This window comes from Halichoerus grypus, chromosome 2 (assembly GCF_964656455.1).
Source record: "Halichoerus grypus chromosome 2, mHalGry1.hap1.1, whole genome shotgun sequence".
Taxonomy (NCBI): Eukaryota; Metazoa; Chordata; class Mammalia; order Carnivora; family Phocidae; genus Halichoerus; species Halichoerus grypus.
The window spans coordinates 45,198,964-45,223,610 of NC_135713.1; the positions used below are offsets into that span (position 1 = coordinate 45,198,964).

The 24,647-nt window shown below is 50.8% G+C and overlaps 1 protein-coding gene and 1 long non-coding RNA gene across 23 annotated transcripts in view; both read right to left on the bottom strand.

Moving 5' to 3' along the window:
• Positions 1–24,647, bottom strand: part of LOC144381083 (uncharacterized) — a 912,868-nt gene that overhangs the window by 803,280 nt on the left and 84,941 nt on the right. The gene's annotated exons all lie outside the window — the stretch shown is intronic.
• On the bottom strand, positions 804–24,421 carry HAND1 (heart and neural crest derivatives expressed 1). Of its 2 annotated transcripts, XR_013445311.1 has the most exons (3): positions 24,331–24,421; positions 11,795–11,843; positions 898–908 (listed from the first exon to the last, which is right to left on the bottom strand). XR_013445311.1 is itself a non-coding variant. In XM_036114241.2 (2 exons), exons 1-2 carry the CDS (start codon positions 3,054–3,056, stop codon positions 804–806), a joined length of 657 nt encoding a protein of 218 aa, XP_035970134.1. The 2 variants fall into 2 exon arrangements, 1 of the variants encoding a protein (XP_035970134.1); XM_036114241.2 differs by lacking the exons at positions 11,795–11,843; positions 24,331–24,421 and adding an exon at positions 2,505–3,056 and having other exon boundaries at positions 804–908.

Below are 24,647 nucleotides of genomic sequence, written 5' to 3' on the forward strand. Positions count from 1 at the left end.
ATAGATTTGAGGTAGAAAAAGGGTAGGGATGGGGGATAAACAAACACCTGAGCACAGCAGGCATAGTAGGTAGTTTAAATACATAAAAACTTTTCAACATAGAGAAAAGTTTTTATTTACAAAGGAAGGAAGGAAGGAAGGAAGAAGGGAGAGGGATAGAGGAAGGAAGGAAAAAAGGAAGGAAGGAAAGGAGGGAAGGAGAGAAAGCGTTTCCCTTGGAACTGAATAGGAAGTGCAGCGACAATAAAATAAAATAAAACACCACTGTTTGAGGGAGAACAACAAAAGGCAGCCCTCCATCTTCCTGGTTTGGTTCTCTTTCCCTGGCAGAAAACTATTGATTCCTCTTATTGCATTTTAATTTGGGAAGAGAGCACTCGGGGGATTTGCCGCAAAGCGGACAGGAGGACGAGAAAAAGAGCCAGTAGGCAAAGTGGAGAAAGCATCGGGGGTTCTAAATTCGCCCCAGAAGGGTTGGAAGGGTGCGTTTTAGCGCGCTGGAGTCCCGCAGTCCCTCTCTCCCGCATTGTGCAGCCAAGAGCCGCCCTCTCAGTTGGGGGGGGGGGTGGATATATATATATTTCTCTTTCTCTTAATGTATTAAAAACAATTTCAAATGACATTGCACGTGCGATCCAAGTGTGTTGTTGCAGCTGGCAACCTGCCAGCTCGCAGCAGAGGCTCTGCGGGATGCGCCCCTATAAGCCCCTGGCACCCAGAGCCTGGCCCTCGCCGCCGCCTTCCTCTCCTCCCGGGGCTCCGGGGTCGGGCAGCCGTGGCGGGGTCCTCGGCGCGGCCTCAGCTCACTGGTTTAACTCCAGCGCCCAGACTTGCTGCGGCCAGCCTGTGCGCCCTTTAATCCTCTTCTCGCCTGGGCCCAGGGCAGGAGGAAAGGCTTCGTGTTGCTGCTGCCAGAGGACACACACAAGAAAAGAGGCGAGAGACAGGTTTAAATTTTTCTGCTCCTATCACCCGGGCATTGAGTCGGGGTGGGGAAAAGGTTTTGGGAGCAGTAACTGGGCGCCTTTCAATAAGTGACGGATTTCTGTTTGTGAAATAGGCAAACAGGCTCATAAATTTGCCTTTATGCGCCAGAGTTTCTGGGGGCCGAGATGGGCTGGGCAGCTTCTGGAAGCATGGTAATGGGAATTTTCTGTGCCTTGTGAAATTGGTGCGCGTAGTTGGGGCTTTATGGTGCCAAAGGATGACCGCCGGGGTTGGAATGGGAAGGGTGGGAATCAACAGTTTTCCCGCTCGTGGACCTGCGTCCCCCCCACAAGTCCCACCCGCTTTCCAACCTGATTTAGTGTCGGGCTTGGTTGCGGGGTTGGGTCCCTGCTGGCACGCTGGGAGCCTCAGACGGCTAGGCGAAGGAGGAACGAGTCGGCCTGGCCCACTATCCTCCTTCCCGGCTCTTAGCACGAACCAAGCGGTGCTACTTGCAAGAGGCGTAGACAAGCAGTGGGTGGGGATATGCCCCCAAACTCCTTGCAACCAGGTGTCGCCCCGGCCTGCCTCTCCTCCACCCTGGTGGCAGTTTAGAGACCCGATGCCTATCGATCTTTCCCAGTCTCCCCAGGAGAGCTTTCCCTAGTTTACCACAAGCCCCTGCGAGTCAAAGAAAACCTGGCAGGGCATTCTGGCTGGCTCCAAACTTGCTGCGGCTGGCCCGAACACACCAATTTAGAGAAACGAGTTCGCTAGCCTGGAAATCACCGCCCTCAGAGGTCCCAGAGCCCTGGGCCAGCGGCACCGCCCTCCAGAAAGTGTTGCCCTTCCTGGAGAGGATCGAGAAAGGTCGAGTAGGGATTGCGATCTCCAAAGCCAAAAGCAGTGGGGGAGACCCGTGCCTCTTGCTTGTCAGAGTTTACACACAAAACGGTCAAGGTCGCCCTCAGAACTAGCTCGTGGCCAGTGGAACAGGGGACCCGCTCTAGACTGGGAGTAGAAGACCTGACTTGTTTTACCCCAGTTCCACCTCTGACTCCTCGGTATGTGGCCTCTACCTCCCAGTCCCACTCTGGGTCTCAGTTTCCCTATCCGTACAACAATGGAAGTAGCCTAGCCTCTTCAGCAAAAACCCTTTGAAACAGTAACTGAGTCCACGTGCATAAACCCCCACTAAGGCAAATTAAACACTTCTACAGCATTCTTAACGTGGATTCCAGGAAAGCCCAGGAATGGATCAGACCCCCTTGAAATTGGAAGCAAAATATAAGACGTGTGCATTTTCTCGGGTCCGCATCTTCCAAAGGATCCTTAAAAGGGATCCTTTTAGGATGGTCTTCATTCACAGCCTTACAAAGACTGTCCCACATTACAAATGAGCTCAAACATGAATCCGCCTCCCACCACGCACACAATCCCACACTACAGCCTCAGAATTCCCCTCAGCCTCTCAAAATCGCACACACGGCAACGCAGACTCCTTCCACTGTGAACGGGGCCTGCGGGTGTTGACCCAGCCCTCACCCTGGGCCGGAGCCCGCAGGCCCCGGACTTACCAGCTCCCTTTTCCGCTTGCTCTCGCGGCCGCCATCCGCCTTCTTGAGTTCGGCCTTGAAGGCTTCGGGGTCACCGGCCTGTGCGTCCTTGGCCAGCACGTCCATCAGATAGGCGATGTAGCTGGTGGCCAGGCGCAGAGTCTTGATCTTGGAGAGCTTGGTGTCCGCAGGCACGTTGGGGATGCACTCGCGCAGCTCTGCGAACGCGCTGTTAATGCTCTCTGTGCGCCTCCGCTCCTTCTTGGGTCCTGAGGCTTTCCGCCGGCCCAGGCGGCCTCCGAGCGCCTCCAGCCGCCCGGGGCTCTGGCCCGGCCTGGCGTCCGGACCGTAGGCTGCGGTGGCCGCCGCGGCTGTGGGCGGTGGCCCACCGGCGGGGAAGTCTGGGGCAGCGTCAGCTGGACTCAGCAGCCAGCTCTGGAAGTAGGGCCGCTCCTGGTGACAGCGCGAGGCCGGGCCGAAGAGGAAGGGTTCGTGGAGCATGGGGTGCGTTGGGTGTGGGTGGTGATGGTGGTGATGGTGGTGATGGTGTGCGTAGCTGCCCACGAGGTTCATGTTGGAGCGGCCTCTGGCCTGCGCCGCCAGCGCGATTAGCGCCGCCCCATGCGCCCCACAGACTGCCGGGGCCACCCGTGGGCTCCGGGGCGGCGCTCTGCTGGACGCCGGCTCTGGGGCAGTGTGGGGCAAGGCTGAAGAGAGGCGCGCAGCCCGCTGGCCTCTCGCAGGCTGGGACGCCGAGGCCGGGAGACCTATTTAACCCTTCTGCGGCCTCCCCTTCAGGGTCTGGCTTATATAAGGCCGCGGCTTGGATGTCAACCTCTCCCTGGAGCCAATGGTAGGGGGGCGGGGAGGAGGAAAGGGGGTGGCCGTCCCTGGTTTTAAGCTCGGCTAGCCCGCACCGCTCGACTCTAGGCCGCCTGCGGGGACAGGGAGGCAGCCCCGCCTCCGCCTCCCCACCGCCAGTTCCTGGCTGGGGGAGGCGGGGGCTCCGTACTTGAGGCACAGGCCTGTCAGCACCCTAGACGGTGGCTGCCCCCTCCTCCCCGTGGACCCAGGGAAGGGAATCCAGAATCATCCGGGAACAGAAGGCCTTCACCTAGAGCCCACCCCTTGATTTTCCAGATAGGGAAACTGAGACTCGGGGAAAGAGTGTCTTGTTTCTAGACAATAGGAACTCTAGCCCTTCTCAGTCCTGAGCTCCATCTACTCCCCTCAGCGTCAGAAGATGAGAGGGCCCTGCCGGATGCAGCAAGCACCCCCAGCCCCTAGTCATCAGCCCCATGCAGCGGGGGCCCTGAGCGGGACTGTGCAACCCAGTAGCGCACCAGCCAACTCTGCCCAAGGCATCTACACGGTCCCACAGCCCGCCCAGGGCTGGAGAAGACTTGGTGTGTGGGGGAGGGGGGTGGAGGAAGTCAGGCTCCAAGCCCGCAGGCATTTACTGATTTGTTCCGGGCTCCAGGGCCTGGGAGTCACTCTTCTCGCCTCCCGGGCGCCTGATCCAGCCCAAAGGCCGGATGGAGGGCCCGAAGCACAGCTACGTTGGGCCACTCCACCTAGGTCATCCCTGCTTGAGAATGTTCACACCAGCGCCAAGGCTCGCAGCGAGAGAAATGGGCGCTTGGCAGTGAACACATACAGAAGGGACCAGGACCTCACACTGTTCGCAAGGCTGGCGCAGCCAGAGAATTACCACGCTGGCATCCCCCACCCAGGAGAGCAGAGAGAAATCCTGGCGGTGCAGACCTCCACTCTTGCCCCTCCCAGCTAGGGCCTCTCCGGGTCTGTTGGGTTCTCTCCTCAGGGGCCTTTCCCAGGGCTCTCATTGGGACCTGAAAATCCCAGGGTGGTGCTGCTTCTCCCATTGAAGTAGCTTCGCAGCTGACGCCCTCATACCTGAGTCCCTCCATCTGAGCCAACCCTCCCCAGCCAACCCCCTTCCCTAGGTGGGGCAGAGGGAGTGTGCCTGTCTCTCCAAAGTGATGCTCAGGCCGGGGAGGGGGGGGAGCGGGGGGGCGGAGATAAATATGTGATTGCTCTTTTTAGAGGGCAAATTCATTCCTTTATGCAGTCATTCAACATTGTTTATTGACCGCCCATGATGTGCCTGGCACACTAAGGAGTACAGAGGCAGAGGGAGAAAGGTCAACTCTCTCCTCGTAGGGATAGGAAAGGTGAGGCCCAGAGATGATGAGCCATTTTCCCTGGGGTTGGTAGCATGTGGAGATGTGGTCTTCCTCTCCTGTACAAGGGAATCAATGGATAGAGGAGGGGACACTACAGGACAGAGGCGGACAAACAGTTCTGAGCAGGTTCCACTTGTGGGAGCTCGGCTTGGCTGTGGGCCCTAGAGGTGCGTGGGGGTGGGGGGAAGGGAGGTCCTGGTTTCCTGCCTGAGGCAGGCTGGAAACCCGCCGCTCTCCCGGGCGCCTGGCGCCAGCAGCGCTGGGGTTGGGCCGAGCGCAGAGCCGGAGGCTCGCCGGGAGGGAGCTCCCGGCGCCCGGTTCAGCCCCGGCTCCACGGGGTCCCGAGCCTCCCTGGCCTGGAGGCGCTCTTGAGTGAGGGTGTGCGGGTAGAAAGCTGTAATTACCCTGTGGAGAGGGACCTCAGTCCTCAACACACACCCAGCGTTTGCCCTAATCTGAGCGATCTCCACCCGCAGCATCTCGCAGCTGGCACACGGGGGCTCACCATGACACGTGCACATATAGGCGCACACAGGCTCACAAAAATCCCTGGCGTACACAAAAGTCCATCTACTTATACAGATGCCCAGAAGTATGGGTATTCTCACGGTAACACATGTACAGCCATGAGACACACAGCATTTCAATATCCATGCATTCCTAGAATTGTATGCATTGTCTCTGTCACCCACAGGGCACACATCCCGGCTCAGCTGTGTTACAGCGATGAGCCACTCCCCACCCTCTAAGCAGGCATGCCTAAAGATACCATCACACAGCAGAGGCGCACGGATTCTACAAAAGTATCACACGGCTGCAGGGTTTTACGCATAGTCTTCGGCCCACATTGTGCACAGGTGCACCAATTTGTATTTTCTTACAATTCCCCACAATCGTCTCCACAGCACAAACTGCTGAAAACGCCACCATACGTTTTGTGTATTCTCAGTGTGGAAACTAAGTCTTCAGTCCCACAAACACACCCAGGCACACAGCCACCATTGCTACCGCGTACACACCGGTGCTCCGACGTAGACGTTTCCGCATGTTTGCACACTACACGCAGTCACCCAAATTGCAAACCCTTAGACACTTCGACATACATTCTGTCTTACCTATAGGCAGCCACATTCAGCAGCCCTGAGAACGAAGTTGAGCAACAGATGCACAGTATTACAGTACCCACATAAGGGCAAGCACTCATATGGATCCTGGCACTTACCCTACAAAGTCACAGTTCCAGCACCCACTCACGCACATCCAAAGTATTTCCCCCACCTTACCTAGATCCCTCAGAGCACTCCACACACACACACACACACCTCGCCCCCCGATATCCGGCCTGCTTAGTGCGGTAGGAAATGCATTATCAATACTGGATGATGAGTCCCCTTGAGGGCCCTGAGAATGCCCGGCAGCCTCTAGTGGGTAAAGAGCAGGGTGCCCCTAGTCATCTGGGCTTTAGAAAATACTGCTCTCCTCCCCAGAAACCCCCACTCCACCCCCCACTCCACCCCACCCCCGCCTGTGAAGGAGTCAAGTTGTCAGCCCGGCGGCGCCCGCAGTGGGAACGCAGCCCTAGGGGACCCGCTGGAGCTTCGGGTTTGGCGGCCTCCAGCAGGATGGACGCCACCAAGATCGCCTGCGTAGACCGCAAGGCGCCTAGGCTCCAGCCAAGGCCTTCTGGGAGATCCCAAAGTGCTTTTAACTCCAGCCTGGCTCAGGTGCGTTTGCAGTGCAGCGAGACACGACCGTGGGGACCCAGTGAGGACGTTCTCTCTCTCCGCCCCAGGTTATATGGTGTGCAACCCAGGAGTTTGGCCAAAACAGCTGTCGGCTGAACGTGCGTTCCTTTCCCTCTCTGAGCCTCAGTTTCCCCAATTTCAGAAGAAAGGGATAGGACTGATAGTCTGGAGTTTTAATTCCCAGCTCTGGACTGTTACAAGGACCCCACCCTGGTTGCTCTCTCCGAGGACTTAGCGCTGCGCTCTGGAACCGTCTACAGACCAAGGGTCAGAAGCCGGGGACTCCGAGGGGCCTACGCGCGGGTCCACACTCCCCCAGCCCCGCCTCCCTTCCGGTACCCCGCAGTGCTCACCCAGATAGCTCCTGCTGAAGGTCTGACACTCGTGGCGTTTGCAAATGCGCGCTTTTTCCTCCGATTGTGCTAGTGAGGTCGGGCAAGAACTCTTCCCCCATCTTACAGGGTTGAGAGCTTAAGCACAAAGAGGTTTAAAAAGTGTAGTAAAAGAGTGCTTCAGAGGCTGGCCGTGGAAACTGGTGCACCTGGGTTGAAATCTGGGCACTGTCACCCCTCTTTGTGTAAACCTTAGGATCCTCAGTTTCCTCCTCTGTAAACTGGGACACAGTAACACCCGCCTAGAGTGCTAGTTTAAGATTAATTGAAATAATATAGGTGAAGCTCTTAGCAAAATAACAGTAAACCTAGATGGATAAACGGTGGCTCTGGCTTGGGAATTAATCTAACAGGGGAAGAAATGGAGTTTCGGGCGTCCACACTACTGCATAGCCCTGGATAGGGAGGGCGTCCAGGCCACTGGTCTCTGCTTGAAGTGCTGTGTCCCGATCTGACCAAGCCTGTTTCTGACCGCACTGGAATTTTCCTCTTTCCCCAACTACCTACGCTACAGAACCCCACTGCCATAAGGCTGGAGGTGAGAGAGACCGAGCACTGCCAGGTGTGGGGGTCATGCTGCCAGAGACCCGAATTCCTTCCCGATCCCACCCACCCGCCTTTCATTGGCTGTCTGATCCGGGGTAGTTCCGGCCCCTCAAAGACTCAGTTCCCCCGTCTGTGCAGTGGACGGGCTGTACTTAGACGCTCAGGAGTGACTTCGGCCTGGGCCTTGGGGTCCTTCTCCTGCCCTTGCCCCACTCCTCCCCTCACTCCCACTCGGACCCCACACCCCGGGACTGGAAGGCCCGAGAGTCCGCGCCGCGGCGCCTACCGCAAAACCTTCTCCCGCCGCGTCCCGTGACCTTGACGCCACCGGCAATCCCCGCACCGGACCCCTTATCTAAATAGGGCCGTAAATCAAGGACCTGTCAGGGCCCGGGTAATTACAGGAACTCCATAAAAAGGACCCGGCCGGCCGCCTGTTTATATTAGCGTGGTGTAAAATATTCTCGCTGTCTTGGGGAATCGCGTCGCGCGGTAACGCGCCATAAATCAGCCCGCGGGCCATTTACCCCGCAGCTTGAGCGCGCAAATCCCTTAAACATTTCTCTGCGGCATCTAAAGAGTGCGTAGGACTTTTCAATCTGGCCCCACCCGCTCCCCTGGGCCGGGGAACAGGGCAGGGGAGACAGAGAAAGCGGGTCGATTTCTCCTATAAGTTCGGGGTGTGAGAAGCCTCCTTGACTACGCCGGTATGGGAGAGTAGCAAGTCTACCCAGAGATCTGATCGCGTTAGGAGAAAGGGGGAAGCCGGCCCAGAGAGGGGAAGCAGTTTACCTAAGGGCGAACAGCCAATGAGTGGCAGAGACGCAGCTAGAGGCCAGACCTCTAGGAGAGGCGGGGATTGATGGCAGCCTCTGTCTCCCCTTATTATCCCCTTTCCTGGGATGAGGAGTGGTCCAGCCAGAGAGGGTCCAAGCTACGAGCTGACATTCCATTCTCTACCTTTTAGTTTCGGGGGTCCCTGAGCTCCCTGCAACTGTGCACAGCATTACGTGTGAATGTTCTTGTGGGCAACGGGTCCTCTGCTTCCTAGTGTGGTCCCCTTATTTTACAGGTGGCAAAACACAGGCCCGGAGGATGGGGCGCACAGCTAGAAATAGAAGACCCGCCGCTAATCCATTTCCGTTTATCTCCCCAACATTCTTTCCTAAAGAAAAACTCTCTCTTCGAGAGAGAGAGCGCGGGAGAGAGAGAGAGCATGTGTTTGGGGGGGGGGGGGCGGGCGGGAGGCAACCCTGTCCATTCTTACGTTTGTAACAGCCTCAAAAATACAAAATCTATTTAAGGTAAACCTGATGCGGCCATTGTCTAATGAGTAACATAAATCAAGCTTATGGAAAAAGAATATTAAATTTTCCGTGTCTTCCCTCGGGGCTGGGACCTGAGGAGTTGGAGAGAACTAAACATCTTCCTCCCCCATTCCCTTTCCCTTCCGAAGTCCGTAAATGACAACGTGTTTACACAAGTTTTTATGTCGTCTGAGCTTCGTCCCGGCTCCGTTTCCTCCTCTGTGTATTTTCCGCGCAGAGAGATGTCTGCTTCAGGAAGCGTTCAACCTAAACAGAACCCGGTCTGATTGGAAAATGTATTTATTTGAAAAATCGTAACTCACAGTTTTGGTGAAAACGGCCCCCAAATTTATGGGATCGTTTGGGGCGCGGCGGTCATAAATTTAAAAGCACCAACACCCCCCTCCTCCCCCGCTGCGTCCCCTCAGCCGCTCCAGTCGGTGCTCGTGGGGGAGACAGGCCCCCTCCTCGTTCCACTCTGCGGCCCTCGCTGCTCCAATCCCCTGCGTGGTCAGTTGCGCCGTGGCAAGCAGGTGGATTTCATTCTGGTTCCTTTCCACCCAGTCCGGTTGCTTTCAGGGCGCTTCTATTTGGTTTAGCCTCACAGCGATCAGTTTCAGGTAGTCCCCTAACCGGGTTCGGTTGTGCACCCTCCGTTTTAGACACAGCGGGTTTTTCGTTAAGTGCACGCTGGTTAGTTTCATGTTGCTAGGTTGCAGGTCGCTTGTTCCTGGCCCCCAACCAACCGATCAACTGTGTGCAAAGCTGTTTTATGCCGAGAAGTTTATCTCTACGCTGGGTGTCATGAACGTCAGTTTCACCGCCTGACCATTGCTTCCCAGGTCAGAGAAATTTTTCCTTTTTCAATCCAATGTGAATGCCTTGGGAGGATGGAATCAATCCACTCCACCTATCTTTTGGATCCTGCTGCTAGCCTACCCTGGCTGAGGACTGGCAACAGGCTGGAGTTGGGACCACGTCCCCAAGGACAGATGCCACCAGCCCCATAGGCTGGGGAGTCTTGTAGTCCAAACAGAACTGGATGCACAGGGCCTTCGTGAGCAATCATGGAGTCTGCTTTTTCCCAGAAATGCAAGGCTGAGCCTTATCTCCCTGTCTTTTTGACTAGGGATCATGCACTTCTCTGGCAGCGCCCCCACAGCGTCCCCAGTTGGGGGCGGGGCAAGCTCTCCGCTCTAGGCTTATTCGTCTAAGCACATCTATCCCAGGGAGAGAGGTTTGGGATTTACTCCAAACTGTGTGTGCACTGGAGCAATGCGGCTCTGCGCAAGAATGGTGGCAAGGTAGTGCGGGAATCCCAGGTTGTTCGGTAACTTATCCCAGTCTATGGGTTCCACCGCAAGCCTGAGCCCTCAGCCACAACCTGGCAGGAGTGATCTATACGCAGTAGCATTTGGTTCAAAGAAATGCAATAAATTGCTGTGGAGAAAACTCAGTCGGGTCAACCTAGTCTGTTCCGGAAGATCAAGAACTGGTGGGAGGTAGAATGGGTCAGGAACCGTGAGGCGGCATAGGGTTGCTCTTCCATTTTCCAGCCTTAAAACTTGGGTTCGGGGGTAGAAGAGGGGTGGCTCCTCCTTCCTTGGGTCTCAGTTCTCCCAAACTAAAACGGAATGGGCCATGGGATCCACACTTTCTCCAGCTGCCGACAGGACTGGGGCAAGATACAGACTTTTAAAGTTGCTTGGAGGCTGAGGTATTAATCTTGAGAACTCTGCTCGTCTGAGTTCCTGGTGAAGAAGTCCACAGGAGCCCAAACGTTTGGGCAACTGGGTTGGCGGGATGGATCAGTGGCGGGCTACACTTACTGGTGAATGTTCTGGCCTCCTCAACTCTTGCCTTCTTCAGAGAGGCATACGGAAACTGGGTCTGTGGGCAAGAAACTGCATCATTATTAGTCTTATTATTTTAAACGGGGCCAGGCTACATCCGTCATCTTTCACATAATGGTCAATTGTAAACACACTTCAAGAGAGAAACACAAAAAAGGGATTTAATGTTGACACTGGGAAAATGCTTAGCTCTGGCGTTGCAAGGGAATTGGCAGGCTCTCCTGTCCTTTGGGAGAGAAGTTAAGTGCTTCGTGTTTTTTGCTTTTTCCATTGAATTTTTAAATCTCTCAGGGGTCTTCTTTGTCTCTTTAGTTTAACCAGAGAAGTCCTTACTTAAAAAGTCAGGAGTGGATAAAAGGGCTTTGGCTTTGGGAGGGAGATGGGGTGGGGCAGGAACTCTGCAGGCTTGGTCAGTCTCTCTCCCAGCATCTGCTTCTTTCTGCCCCACAGCTCCCCTTGCTGCAGCAGAATGTGGCTCCAGAGTCAGGGGCTGAGAAGACAAGTGCATGGTGGGAACAGCAAAAACCAGAAAGAAAGGCATACCTGGTGACTAGAAAAAGGGTGCGCACACTTTGGGTTCTCATTATGAAACTCGAAAGAAAGCCGGCTCCCTGCCAGAAAGCCCTCTTCCTGGTATGAACATCACTCCTTAGCCACACGAACACCCTGTCACCTCACCTACACACACCACAGGGCACACGATGGTCCCCATTACCTTCCCAACACCACTCAGAGCATGGAGCAAAGAACAAGAAGTCACAGTGGAACCCACCCCCAAACTCAAACCGACTGCTGGTAGTTATTACATTCATTTTCATCCATGCAAGCAAGGCCCTCAGAATTTTAAAAAGAACAACAAAGGTGGCAGGAGAAGAGAGAACAGAAAGGAAAGCCTTGAAACCAGAGGAGAAATTAATTTAATCACCTCCTCTCCCCTGCCATAAATTCCACAGAGGAAATCAAATCTTTCTGTGCATGTGTATAAAAACCAATCACTCTATTGAGCTCGCCAAAACCCATTATGTCTCGAACTGGGTATCCTAATTGAATGAATCTGACTGACGAGCCAGGTTTTTCCAAGGGCCTTTGCCACGGAGCCAGAGAGGATAAACATGGGTTGGAACCACAAACTCATCAGCTTGCTTGCGGAGAAAGGGAACTCTCTCAGCCTGGGTGCCCGCTGGCAGATGCATCCTAACATTTTGCGTCAGATTGTAATGGAATATTTCTCATAAACAGCCAAGTGTCTCTCCCAGCCACTCACCTGACATGTTTCTTGTTGTTTAACTTCAGATCTGACAGATGATGATAACCTGGAAGAGAGAGAGGTTACAAACGCCGGAGGGCTGTGGGGCTGGGCAGTGTAAAGGGCGCCTGCTCAAGAACTGGGACAGGGCTGTGATTTGTAGGGCCCGGAAAAAGCTGTTATGCAACCAGAAGTAAGCAGGGCGCTGGTGCGGGAGGGAACCACACAGCAATGAGACCTTGGGCTGCTCACTCTAAGGTGTGTGCCACTTGTTTAGTATTCCCTTTTGTCAGATGTTGGATGCCCCCTCCTTTTCGCTCTCCCCCCACCGCCCCACGCCCCCCCCCAGGGGCACACTGATTTATAGCATCTGTTAAAAACACATAATGGATGCAATTAGTTGTGGCACTAGAGGAAAAAAAGGGAGTTGACTTTATTCCAGTTAAAGATAAATGGGTTTGTATTCATGAAATTCGTTCATTAATTTAAATTTCTGGGACGAGTTTTCTAAAAATCACTGTTGCTTTCTTTACTACCCGGGGATCAGTTAGTTTTCATTGGCACTGGTTCTTAAAGTTGAGTGGGTATCACAATCCCCTTGTTGAACATGTTTCCAAGGCAGGGAACCTTGTAGGATTGGGGTGGGCGTGGGATGTGCGTTTCCAATAAAGCTCATCCTGATGCAGGAACCATGCTCTGAGAATACAACGTGTATGAATATGGCAGGGTCTCAAGAGTAACCTATTTATCAACAAATATATTTTCTTGTTAGCTGTGTGACTCTAGCAAAGCCAATATATATACACAGTTAAATGTGATACATGTCTATTGTGGAAATCTAGAAAATATAGAAAAATATAGGGAGAAATGACAATTCCTTGATCCTAATGAGCTATTTCAGTTTTCTCCACTGAATCCTACAGACTCCAGAAAGAGACAAGGCTCTTGTCTTCACCTGTCCTACCCTTGGCACCCAGCACACAGGTGACCTCCAAAAAATTATTCCCTGAAAGAAATAATTGGTTAAATGAAGCTGTGGTTTAGATGGTCTCTAAAGTCACCTCCAACCCTAACATTCTATTTTTCATTTTCTGCTCTAGGGGGAAAAATGTAATTGCATAAACTCAGATGTATTTGTCACTGGGACTCTTGACATTTAAACATGTATATGCTTTTCCTCCGTGTCTTGTCACTTGATCTGACAGCTTTCTGCTTGCTCTCTCTGATATTAGTTTAGGGCTGTCCCTGCCTGAGGCAGCTTAGCCACACCGTGGATTGCAAGTGAGTGGGGCAGTCCCCACCTTGTACCAAACAGAACGATCAGAGTACGTTTTTGAAGACTCCAGCAAAATTGCACAGACAGCCCAAGAAACAGGATAGTGGGCTGTTTGCAGTTCACAAATGTGCAATTCTTTCCTGAAATCATGAAGCAGGAACCCTCCCCCCACCCCCACCTTCTGTCACAGCAGACCACCATCAACAGCTGCATTAAGCTCTTACTGGATGTCATGTGCCTTACACACATCCCTCATTTAATCCTTGCAGCAAGGCCCTCAACTCCATTCTATAGATATGGAGATAGGCCCAAGGTCACTCAGCTAGGACACTGGGGAAGTAGGATTCAAGTCCAGGTCTCGATTGACCCCAAAGTCCTTGCTTTTAACCACTGAAATGATGTGTGTGTTGGGGGTGGAAGAAGGATTGTTAATATCCTGAAAATATTTTTATTTCTCCAACAATGTTTTTTGTTTGTTTGTTTTCAAAGATTTTATTTATTTATTTAACAGAGAGAGACACAGCGAGAGAAGGAACACAAGCAGGGGGAGTGGGAGAGGGAGAAGCAGGCTTCCCGCGGAGCAGGGAGCCCAGTGCGGAGCTCGATCCTAGGACCCTGGGATCATGACCTGAGCCGAAGGCAGACACTTAACAACTGAGCCACCCAGGTGCCCCTTTCTCCAACAATGTTTTTTTTTTTTTTTTTTTTAAGATTTTATTTATTTATTTGACAGAGAGAGACACAGTGAAAGAGGGAACACAAGCAGGGGGAGCGGGAGAGGGAGAAGCAGGCTTCCTGCCGAGCAGGGTGCCCGATACGGGGCTCGATCCCAGGACCCTGGGATCATGACCTGAGCTGAAGGCAGACACTTAACGACTGAGCCACCCAGGCGCCCCTCTCCAACAATGTTTTAATAATAATAATGTACTCTCATTAAAGAATATGAACCTGCCACCTGAGCAATGCAACTCTGTTTCACTCCCTCACCCCCAAATACCATATACTAAGAATCTTTCCTGATACACAGAGTTCATGCTCATCAGTTTTAATAGGAGCATATGGGGCTCATCAGGCTGCATCTAAATAGGTAACTCATAATAATAAGGTTATAAACCCCATGAGGAGAGGAGTCAAATCTGTTGTATTCACCGATGTATCCCCAGCACTTGGCACCTAGACATAGAAATCACTAACTAAAGATTTGTTCACTGAATGAATGGTAACTTGCTTAATATAGACAACCCTGAGGAAATGCCTCTGGCACTATGATCATCTAGAAATTAATCATATAGTACAGCCCCATCACTCAGTGGAGGCTCAGCAAGATGTGGTTGAAGGAACAATCTTTTAGGAAGAGAGCTGGCATATGGAATTTTAAAATAAAGTCTCACTTAAATTAGTAAAATGGAAGTAAAATAGATTCTGCACCTTAATTAAGTCCCTTGCTACCCTTCGTAAGGAAGGCCATGCTTTCTGATCTTAGCTCTGTGCCCCCTCATTGTGTGACCCCAGGCCCCAGATCCTCCCTGGGGCCCATTAAGTCCCAAAGTTCTGTGTGTCTGTAAGACCCTAAGTCATGCGTCCACTGCCTAGGCTAGCACTGGAGTCAAACCTCGGCCAAGTTTGTTGGGATGATTTGATTCTAGAAGTCAGACTTGTCGCACTTGACACTACTCCCATTTATACTTTTAGAATGAATTTCTAGGGAAAAAGTGAATATAATCTAATGCTGAGTAAAAAAAAAAAAAAAGGACACAAAATTAAATGTACTGGGCTTTTTTTTCCCCCTTCAAAATAACAATAAGAAAGGCTTCATTTTTAAGACAAAACAAATAGCATGAATCCACATCCAAATGTAAGCGAGAGATTTCAATGGGTTTTAGAAAAGAAAAAGTTGCACTCAGGCATCAACCAGAAACCAGGACCATCAAATAGGCATATACAAGAAGACTTCCCAAAACAATCATTGTTGATGGAATCATTGGAATTATGGATAATATTTTTTGCCTTTCCTCTACTTTTCAAACTTGTTGTAATGTATAATTGTGATTCTATGATTAAAAAATAAATTCATACTCCAAACTAAATATATAACATGAAACATAATTCCTATGAGAGGAGACAGTCAATAAGAAAAGTACCATGGTAACCTGGGCAATAAAAATAATAATGACCACAACCATAGCGTTTATTTGACACTTATAATGTGGTGGGCAACGTATTAAGAACGTTACATGGATTATCTCATTCATCTCAAGAGTACTTCATCAGAAAAGTGCAGTAATTATCCCCATTTTGCAGGTAAAGAAACTGAGGCACAGAAGATTTAAGTAACTTGTCCAAGCTTCCCCAGCTAGTAAGAGGCAGAGTCGTGATTTGAACCGCTGGCTTCTCCAAACACATTTATGAAAGGATAGAAAAAAGAAGGAAGGAGAGAAGGAAATTGTCCCAAGGAGGAGGAAAATTGTCCATTGGCAAGAATGAAATGGAACCAGTGAACCGATATCAGAGATACCCATCTGCTCACCCCACGTGGAATCACCTAGGGGGCTCATTAGAAATGCAGACCCTTAGGGCTCCTGGGTGGCTCAGTTGGTTAAGCGTCTGCCTTCAGCTCAGGTCATGATCCCGGAGTCCCTGGTTTGTGTCCCATGTTGGGCTCCCTACTCAGTGGGGAGCCTGCTTCTCCCTCTGCCCCTCACCCTGCTTGTGTTCTCTCTCTCTCTCTCCCTTGCTCAAATAAATAAATAAATAAAATCTTTAAAAAAAAAGGAAATGCAGACTCTTAGCTGCACCTCAGAGCCACTGAGTCTGAATCTACTTTTTAAAAACATTCCAAGAGATTTGTAGGCACAATAAAATCTAGGAAGCGCAGTTAATATAGAATCCATTTGAAAAAAACAGAGAGTGAAAACCCATTTGTGTTTGTCTGGGCTGGTACAGCCTTATCGGAAATAGGGGCAATAGCTGCCTGAATCAGTGTTTTTCAACATGGAAATGATACCTGTTTCCTCGATTAGAAAAACACCTGGATAGATTGCAATCGGAGATTTAAAAAGAGAAGCAGAATAGAATGGAAAATATCAGAGTGCATCTCGTGAAGGAAAGGTAAGTGTTCCTGCATGGAACTTTTATATCAAGTATATGTGTGTGTACTGGGTCTTGAGCTGCGGTGACTATCTTATGAACTCTTTGCCAAAAAAAGTTTTAGCAACTGGCCCTCACACTGTGGCCGGAGGCAGCCATGAAATTCCAGGCTGACATTTAGAGGTGTGGTGGATCTACTTCCCATTTCTGATAAATGTAGGAACTCTCGCCGTCTAAAGAGTTGCGTGGCTGGAGCGGGGATGAATGTCTCAGAAATGATCTATCTTCCTGTCCAGCTGCAGAAACATGGGCCCAGAGAGGGGAGGGACTTGCCCAAGGTCACACAGCAAAACTGAGACTTGTGCCTTTGGATAAAGGAGCCTCACGGTGTCAGGGCTTTCATTCACTTTTTGTCCCAACCATGGAAGACCTGAGTGGCTGGACGGGGATCTGGCCAGGAGGCCAAGCAGGCTGGGGGACATGACTCTGGAATGTGTTAGGGAAACAAGACGCCTTCTCTTCCAGGCCCGACAAGCCAACAGGCCTATGTGTGGCCAGAAAGGGCTCTGGTTATCTGCTGCCCGTCCCTGTTTCGTTTGGTCTGTCAACTCCAGCAGCAAAGTGCCCCAAACGTGTGAGGCTTGATAAAGGTGGGAAGGTAAGAGGGTGGAGGTGGCAGGACATCAGGGACCAGAGCTTGAGAGATGTTCCAGAACCTCTGCTTCTACATTTCCTCTCAAGAGGCTGGGAAAGTCGGTCAGACCCTCCTCTCCCCCTTCATAGCCTCCCCTCCCTGATGATTGTGGCTGAGACCCTGACCTTCCCTGGGTGCCTGGGTCCTCTCCATCTCAAGATGGAACAGGATCAACTCTTAAAACTTAGATGCTGAATGAATCAGAGGATTTAGAATTTTAAAAGAAATCTACCTTTTTATTCTTCTTTTTGTATTTTTTTTTTTTAACTCAAAAAGTAATACAGAGAACTTGGGAAAGAGAAGAAAACACCTATCACCCTACCTCCTCCAAATGATTGTCGCCATTATGATGCGAATGGTTTTCAAAACGGGGTCATAGTCTATCCTATTGCGCTTTTCTCACTTAGCGATGGGTTGTGAGTTTTATTTTATTTTTATTTTTTATTTCCTGGTCATTTGCTTTTTTATCTTACCTGGATATTTGATGATGATAAAGAATTGTCGCTAGCTTTTTAAGTGTGACAATGCATTGTGTCCATTCTTTTTTTTAAACAGTCCTTCTAGAGATACATTCTGAGCAGTTTCTGAGTCAAATGATGTCTGAGGTTCCCTTCAGAATAATACAGGAGGGGGCTTGGGTGGCAGTGGAAATAAAATAAGGCTGGCCACAAGTTGGTAATTGTTGATACTCTCTTATCTACATTTTAAATAAGAGGTTTTATCAATATTCTTCCATAATACCAGTTTTTTTTTTTTTACCTATTTTGGTCACAGATCCCTTTGAAGATTTTAAGCAAGCTATGGACCCACTTCCCAGAAAAATCCACATTCACATATCATACCCACAATTTTAGAAGGCTCACAGTCCCCTAAAACCCAATCATATATCCCAGGTTAAGAACTCCTGAATTACAACATGATTGTTCTTTAAGATTACATAGTATTCTGGTAGATCTATCATCATTCACTTCACCAATTCCCCTATTATTGGGCATTTTTATAATAACTAGAATTATTTTTAATGAAACATTCTGTGACATATGTCTTTGCATGTCTATTCCTTATGACAAAATCCTAAAAGTATCAAAGGACACGCCCATTAAAAAAGCTTTTCTTACAGGATATCACATTGGTCCAGAAAGTATAGCTCATGCCTTTTAAATCTATTTATTTATTTATTTATTTAATAGTTCACATCTTTTAAAATCCATCTCCATCACTGGAGTCAAGACATGTGGGTTCAAGCCTAGGCAGCAAGCTGCATGCCAATTTGCCCTGCCTCTCTGAGGCTGTGTTCCCACCTCCAAACACAAGGTTAAACTAGCTGACCCCCTCCCCCCAATCCCCTCCACATCTCCCACTCTGTTCTGTGATTCTTCTGATCCTGGAAATTCTGGCAAACTCTATGTGGTCTTCACAGACCCTGTACTTCTGCTTTTTCTTGAAGGGCAGACTCTACATGCATCTAACTGTTCTCACTCCCCCCATCCATCTCTGACCCCCAGGATGCTCTTCCTAAAGCCTCTGTAGCCCACGAGGCCAGGTTTAGTGGGCTCTGGAGTCAGACTTTTAGGGTTGGAATCCTGACTCCAACCAGGGTGCTACTTTGGGTAAGTGGTTTAACCTTTATACCACAGTCTCTGGATATTTAATATCAATTCATACCTGACATGGTCACGTGAGGATTAATTGAGCTAATGCATGTTCAGATGCTTAAAACAGTGCCTACCATATAGGAAACACTCATCAACTACTTGCAATTCTTATTATATCTCTTGCTTATCCAGCCCCCTCGGAGGACTTCCCCTTGCCCGCAGGGTGTTTGTAAGGCCTCCTGAGCAGGGAAAGCCAACCTTCTCCAGCACATGTCCACATCCTTCCTTAGATCCTTTCTGCCTGTGTCCCCCCACATACCCTGTTGTTAAAGCCAAATGGAACAAGTCCTATTTCCACCTCCCCCCTGCCCCCATCACCATTATGCCTTGGCTGGAGTTTTTCCCTTCATCCCAATGCATCTCCTCCTAGAGCCCTCCAGAGGAAGGTCCAGGGCTCAAACCTACTCATGCCTGAGGCCAGACTGAGCCCCTGGAAGTCCCTGCTCATACATGGGCCTTAGTTTCCCAGTCTGTAAACTATGTTGGGGGCACTGAATGGTCCCTAAGGCCCTTTCAGCTCTGGAAAGCTCACTGGTTCCAGAATGAGACCTGGCCTAACATTCAGGCCCCAATCTGGAAATGTCATTTCCAATGCCTTTCCTCAAGTCACTTTTTTTTTTTTTTTTTTTTTTTTTTTTAAGATTTTATTTATTTATTTAACAGAGAGAGACAGTGAGAGAGGGAACACAAGCAAGGGGAGTAGGAGAGGGAGAAGCAGGCCTCCCCGCAGAGCAGGGAGCCCGATGTGGGGCTCGATCCCAGGACCCTGGGATCATGACCTGAGCCGAAGGCAGACGCTTAACGACTGAGCCACCCAGGCGCCCCTCCTCAAGTCACTTTTATTCCAACACTCAGAACGCACAGGCTTTGATGCAGAAGGAACTTGTATTTTGCTCCCTGTGTCCCTTGTTACTTATTCTGTGAGGCTAGTTATCCTGACCCTATATGAAAACTGGGGCAGAGCCATGAGTATTCTAGTTCCTTTCAGTAGTGAAAAGTCCTAGAGCCACTTCCAGTCACTAGATATCATCTCAGTTCAGTGCCCCCAGACCACCACATCTCCATACTAGGCTGGAAGCAGGGCCTTCTCCCTGCAGCCCCCATCCCCAGCTTGGCTGTGTGGAAGGTCCGCTGAAGCCTTTATTCAGGGAGGAAGCATATTTGGCTTCTCTCTTTGTCTCCTGCCTGGTGCATCTCCCCTCCCTGCACAATTTGGTAAGCTTGATTTCCAGGGCTGGAGCCATGGAGAAAGAGAGGGGCTACCTGTTGTGGTGGCCCCGTGTGGGGGCGCGCTGGACCGGGCAGGCATCTACAGTAGACTCCCGCAGGGGGGCTTTTCCATGGCTCGCTCTGCCCTTCCTGAGGCTCTTCACCCGCAGGTCCTTTGCAAGGTGGATATATCTCTCTATACTTGGAGGCGGCTTTCTCCTTCCTCAGCCCCTCAGCATCCAGCAGGCCCTCCAGCTCCTCTCGGCTTGCCCTCCAGGAACCCTCTTCGGACAGACCCTGAGATAATCTTCCTGGCTCTCTCTCCAGCTGCCCCATGTGAGTGCATCAAACTGCACAGCCCTTGCTCTAATCAGCTCTGAGAGTAAGCTACCCAGTGCAGCCACGGCCCCTCCCATCCACTGTCGAAGCAGTTGGCCAGCCCAGAGGTGGCCCATTCAGTGGGACGGGCAGGGTGGTCCAACGGCAGGTGTTGTGCCCACTGAAATGTAGGAGACATATTTTGAGCTCTAGGAGTACCACCCTCCCAATGGGAGATGAAGGGAGAGTATCCCCCATCACTCTTTTTTGAGGGCAGAGGGTACTCACGGAAGACCAACAACTCTACAGAACTACCCCCTCCCCCCATCCTCAACTTCTTCCAGTCCTTTAACACTGCCCGCAATGAGGGGTTGAACACAGCCAGTTCTTATCTACCATGGTCTTGTACCTTACTCTGGAATGTGGCATCTATTACACCTTGGCCTCTTGCTGCCACTTCCATTTTAATACCCTGTTACACTTATAATAATAGCCACCGCTAATTTGACGCTTACTATTCACGTGGCAGGCTCAGGGCTGACCACTGGTAGTGAGTATTTGCTTTTTTCCCCCCGCAGCTTTCCGTCTCCAGTTCTCCTTCTTCTGCAAACAGTGCCCTGATATCTTTTCAGGTAATTACCTCTCCCTCATTGTGGGACATTCAATAATGCTCTGGGTGCCCTGCCCAGACTCCCTTCCTGGGCTAACGCACCCTCTCCCCATGCAGATGCTGGGTGCTAATGGCTCTCAGCTGCCTCCTTCTCTGGAAGAGTACCCCCAGGTGAATTACCTGGAGCTACTTGGGAGGGTGTGCGTCTCCCCGGGGGTGGCCTGTGGTCAATGACTGACTCATGGGGGCTATAAACCCAGCCGCTGGGCCTTAAGTGCGGACAGACTGTGGTACAAACCATGCTCCAGCTTGCCCGTGGGATCAGACCAGGACTAGACTGCTCCTGAAACCACATCTTTGACTGGCTTCTTCCCTCCCCAGTCCTGCTGCCTGCCTGCTCTTCTCCTGCCTGCACCCTCTCAGCAAACAGATCACACAGGATTCCTCGTCCTGAGCTCTGCTTCCAGGAAACCTGACGGAACCCAGGTAGTAATGGGACCCAGGGCAGGCAAGTCTCCCGGGACACTGAATAAAGGATGGGGAGAAAAGAGGTCGGACGCTTACTGCTCCAGGGGTTGTCCTTATTCCTGCTCTTTCATTTCCTGGTTCTTCAGTTTTTCTTTGGATTCTGAGTAGTCCATGTCCTTCTATCCCTTTTTTGGTTCACTTTTTAGCTAGACTCTCTTATGCCTGCCACCAAAGAACTCTACACATGGAGCATTCAAATGCACAAGCTCAGCCCTCCAAGAACCCTCAGCGCCAGGCGTTCCTCTCCTTCCCATGTCACAGATGAGGAAGCTGAGGCTCCACGTTTAGTCGCTAGCTTGGGTTCCACAGCTAGTACATGGGATTACCAGCAGTTGGGTTCCGAGCTCAGGCCTCTCTCACACCAGAGCCCTGCTCTTGACCGCTCTGATGTGCTATCTCCACGGGGGAGGGAGAGGGCAAGCTGAGGTGGACCACAGCCCTCCCATACTCCCTCAGGGTTAGGTTCATATGCAAACGATCGGAAGGCCCTTGCTGGTCCAGGCAGGGGTGTGGCACGCGGGCTAAGTACTCCCTCGGGCTCTGCAGCTAGGTCACAATCCAAACTCCACCACTTGCTAATGGCGTTAATTGGGCAAATTACCTAAGCTCTCTGAGCCTAGGTTTCTTCTTCAGGTCCAGGCGGAGACAATAATGCCTAGATAAGATTGTTGCGTCAAAGGAGGTCCTGAGAGTGAAGTGTTCAGCTCGGTCCTCAGCACGTAGGGAGCACTCAGTAAATAGTAGCTGTTGGGGCACCTGGGTGGCTCAGTTGGTTAAGCATCTGCCTTCGGCTCAGGTCATGATCTCAGGGTCCTGGGATCGAGCCCCACATCGGGCTCCCTGCTCAGTGGGAAGCCTGCTTCTCCCTCTCCTGCTCCCCCTGCTTGTGTTCCCTCTCTCGCTCTCTCTGTCAAATAAATTTAAAATAAATAAATAAATAAATAGTAGCTGTTGTTACCGTGGTGTTGTGGCTTCCCAACATAGAGGGGTGACCAGACATATTTCAGCCAATGAAGGGCCAAAGTAGGCCCCTGGCAAGGACTGTTTCTTGGGATGCCAGTGTCCTTCTGGGCGTTCTGTCCTTGCCCCGGGCGCACCTGTGCTGCACCCCTCCGCGGGCCTCCACTGTAGTACAGGCCAGCAGAGACCAGGCAGGACACACCCCCAGCGGAGTGGGCCAGGTGGGGCTGTGCGGGGGGCAGTGCCCCGTCTTCAGGGGGCAGCAGTGCTCAGTGCCGGCTGGCTGTGGCCACTTGGGAATTTGGGCCCAGAGTGGCCAAGTCCTGGAATTTTCAAGAAAAGCAGGAATCTAGGCTATTATATGAAATTTACCACTTTTAAATTTTTTTAAAGATTTTATTTATTTATTTGTCAGAGAGAGAGCGAGAGCACAAGCAGGGGGGAGCCACAGGTAGAGGGAGAAGCAAGCTCCCCGCTGAGCAGGGAGCCCGATGTGGGGCTCGATCCCAGGACCCTGAGATCATGACCTGAGCCCAAGGCAGACGCTTAACCATCTGAGCCACCCAGGCGTCCCCATGAAATTTCCCATTTTTTAAATGTTTTAACTTAAAACACATTTTTTAAAGATTTTGTATTTGAGAGAGAGCATGCACGGGGGAGGAGCAGAGGGAGAAGCAGGCTCCCCGGGGATCATAACCTGAGCTGAAGGCAGACGCTTAACCAACTGAGCCACCCAGGCGCCCCTTAAAACACATTTTTAATGCTGATTGGGCTAAATTAAACCCATCTGTAACCAGATGTGGCCTCAGTTTGCAACTCTGGGTTAAAGGTTTGATGGATGATTGTGTTGAAGGAAAAGGCTGCTCTCCCCCTAAACCAGCAGAATCCATTTCCAGAGCCTGAGGATCGGGCTGGGTCTGGGGGCTCCTTCTGGCTTTGGCTGTTATTGGTTTTCAATGCTAATTTAGAAGGAGGGTCTGACTTCATAGCGTGTGTCCAGCCCAGGTGACTAAGACCCATTCTCTGCTCTTGAAGGGGTGAGATTTCATGCTTACCAACAATGCAAGGAGAGGAAAGAAGGGGTGTGTGTGTGTGTGTACATCCGCGTGCATATCGTGTACATGCACACACCTGTGTGTGCATACATGTCAGCTATGTGTGTTGAAGGGGGATGGGTATGGCATGGTCCATCTCAAAGCTCAAAATTGGAATCCTGAAGTTTTAGAGGTAGCTTTTATTTTCATTTGTTTCTGTTTGTAGAGGCAGGAAAGAAAAATATTTATTGAGCAAATCTAAAAAGAAATGAAATAGAGCTAGTTTTCTCTCCTAGGGATGTCTGTGATATATTTCAAGAGAGAAAAATAAATTGCAGGGTGGTATACGAGATGATTAGATTTCAGCAAATGCAACAACAACAAAAAGTCCCAAACGGACCTTCCACCAAGGTGTCAGTCTGTGTGAGCGAGAGGAACAGTGTGGAATGATCCCCAATGAGCTGTTAACATTAGTTACCTCAGGGGTAAAAGCAGGGAGGGTTTGGATAACAACCTGTCACGTGTACACATTTGTGTTCTGTTGTTTTACTTGTTTTAGTAAGCCTGCACTGCTGTGGTAAGCTATAGGTCATGCAGTTAAGAAAAAAATTTAAATATAATTACATGCACACCTACCAAAAAGACTAACCATCCAAACTGTAGAGTCATCTCATTTTCTCCCATAATTATTTTTGTCAGTTACACTGCTATACATGTCCACTGTAAAAAATCAGCAAGTGCTTGAAGGCAAAAAAGAAAAAAAGGGGAAAATTGAAATCTCTAAAATTATATCACCCATTAACATTCTGGTGCAAATCCTTTAGACTTTTAGCTCATAAGGAGAACTAACACTTCCTGTGCACCGGACCCTGTGCTGACACTTGGGGACCACAGTGTCAATTCTCACCCTGTGCTGCAGGGCCTGCCAAGTCACACGCAGGACGTGGCGGACTCACAGGCCTCTTCCCTAGGAGATTCTGGGTCGGCGACACTGGACACCACTGGGAATTGGAATTAAATAGGCTCCCTGGGGAATCCTGATGCAGGTGTTTTTGGGCCAGCTGTAGTCCAACCTCCCATTTCTGGAGGGCAAGACTGAGGTCATGGTGACTCGCCCAGGGTCACCAGCCCTTGTGGCAGAGCTCAGATTTCAGAACCCGCCCCCCCCGACACACCCACTCACCTCCTTTGGAGCTCTCCTCACTGGGCTCCCATAACTCTCCTCATGCAGACAGATGTTATTGTTTTCTTATGCGTCCAATTAAACAAAAAATCCTGTCAACAGGCGACAGGCCTAATGCACAGAGGCAGTAACCAGACTCGCAACCCGACCCGGGCCCTGCTCCTGTGGGTAAAGCACATTCCTTCCACAGGTCGCCCTTTGGGCTCTCTCCCAGTAAAGGGCCCCGCCGAGGCACCATCGGCGACCCTGCTGCAGCCTTTAGGCCCACTGAGATAGCTTGGGCACCAGGAAGGTCAGAGCTGGGGAAACTGAGGCCC

Excerpts from the sequence above, each read along its gene's own strand:
- HAND1 (XM_036114241.2), bottom strand. The coding sequence starts at position 3,056 with ATGAACCTCGTGGGCAGCTACGCACACCATCACCACCATCACCACCAT. Across the intron at positions 909-2,504 it reads GCAAGCGGAAAAGGGAGCTG|CAGCAACACGAAGCCTTTCC; the intron begins GTAAGTCCGGGG and ends GTCCTCTGGCAG.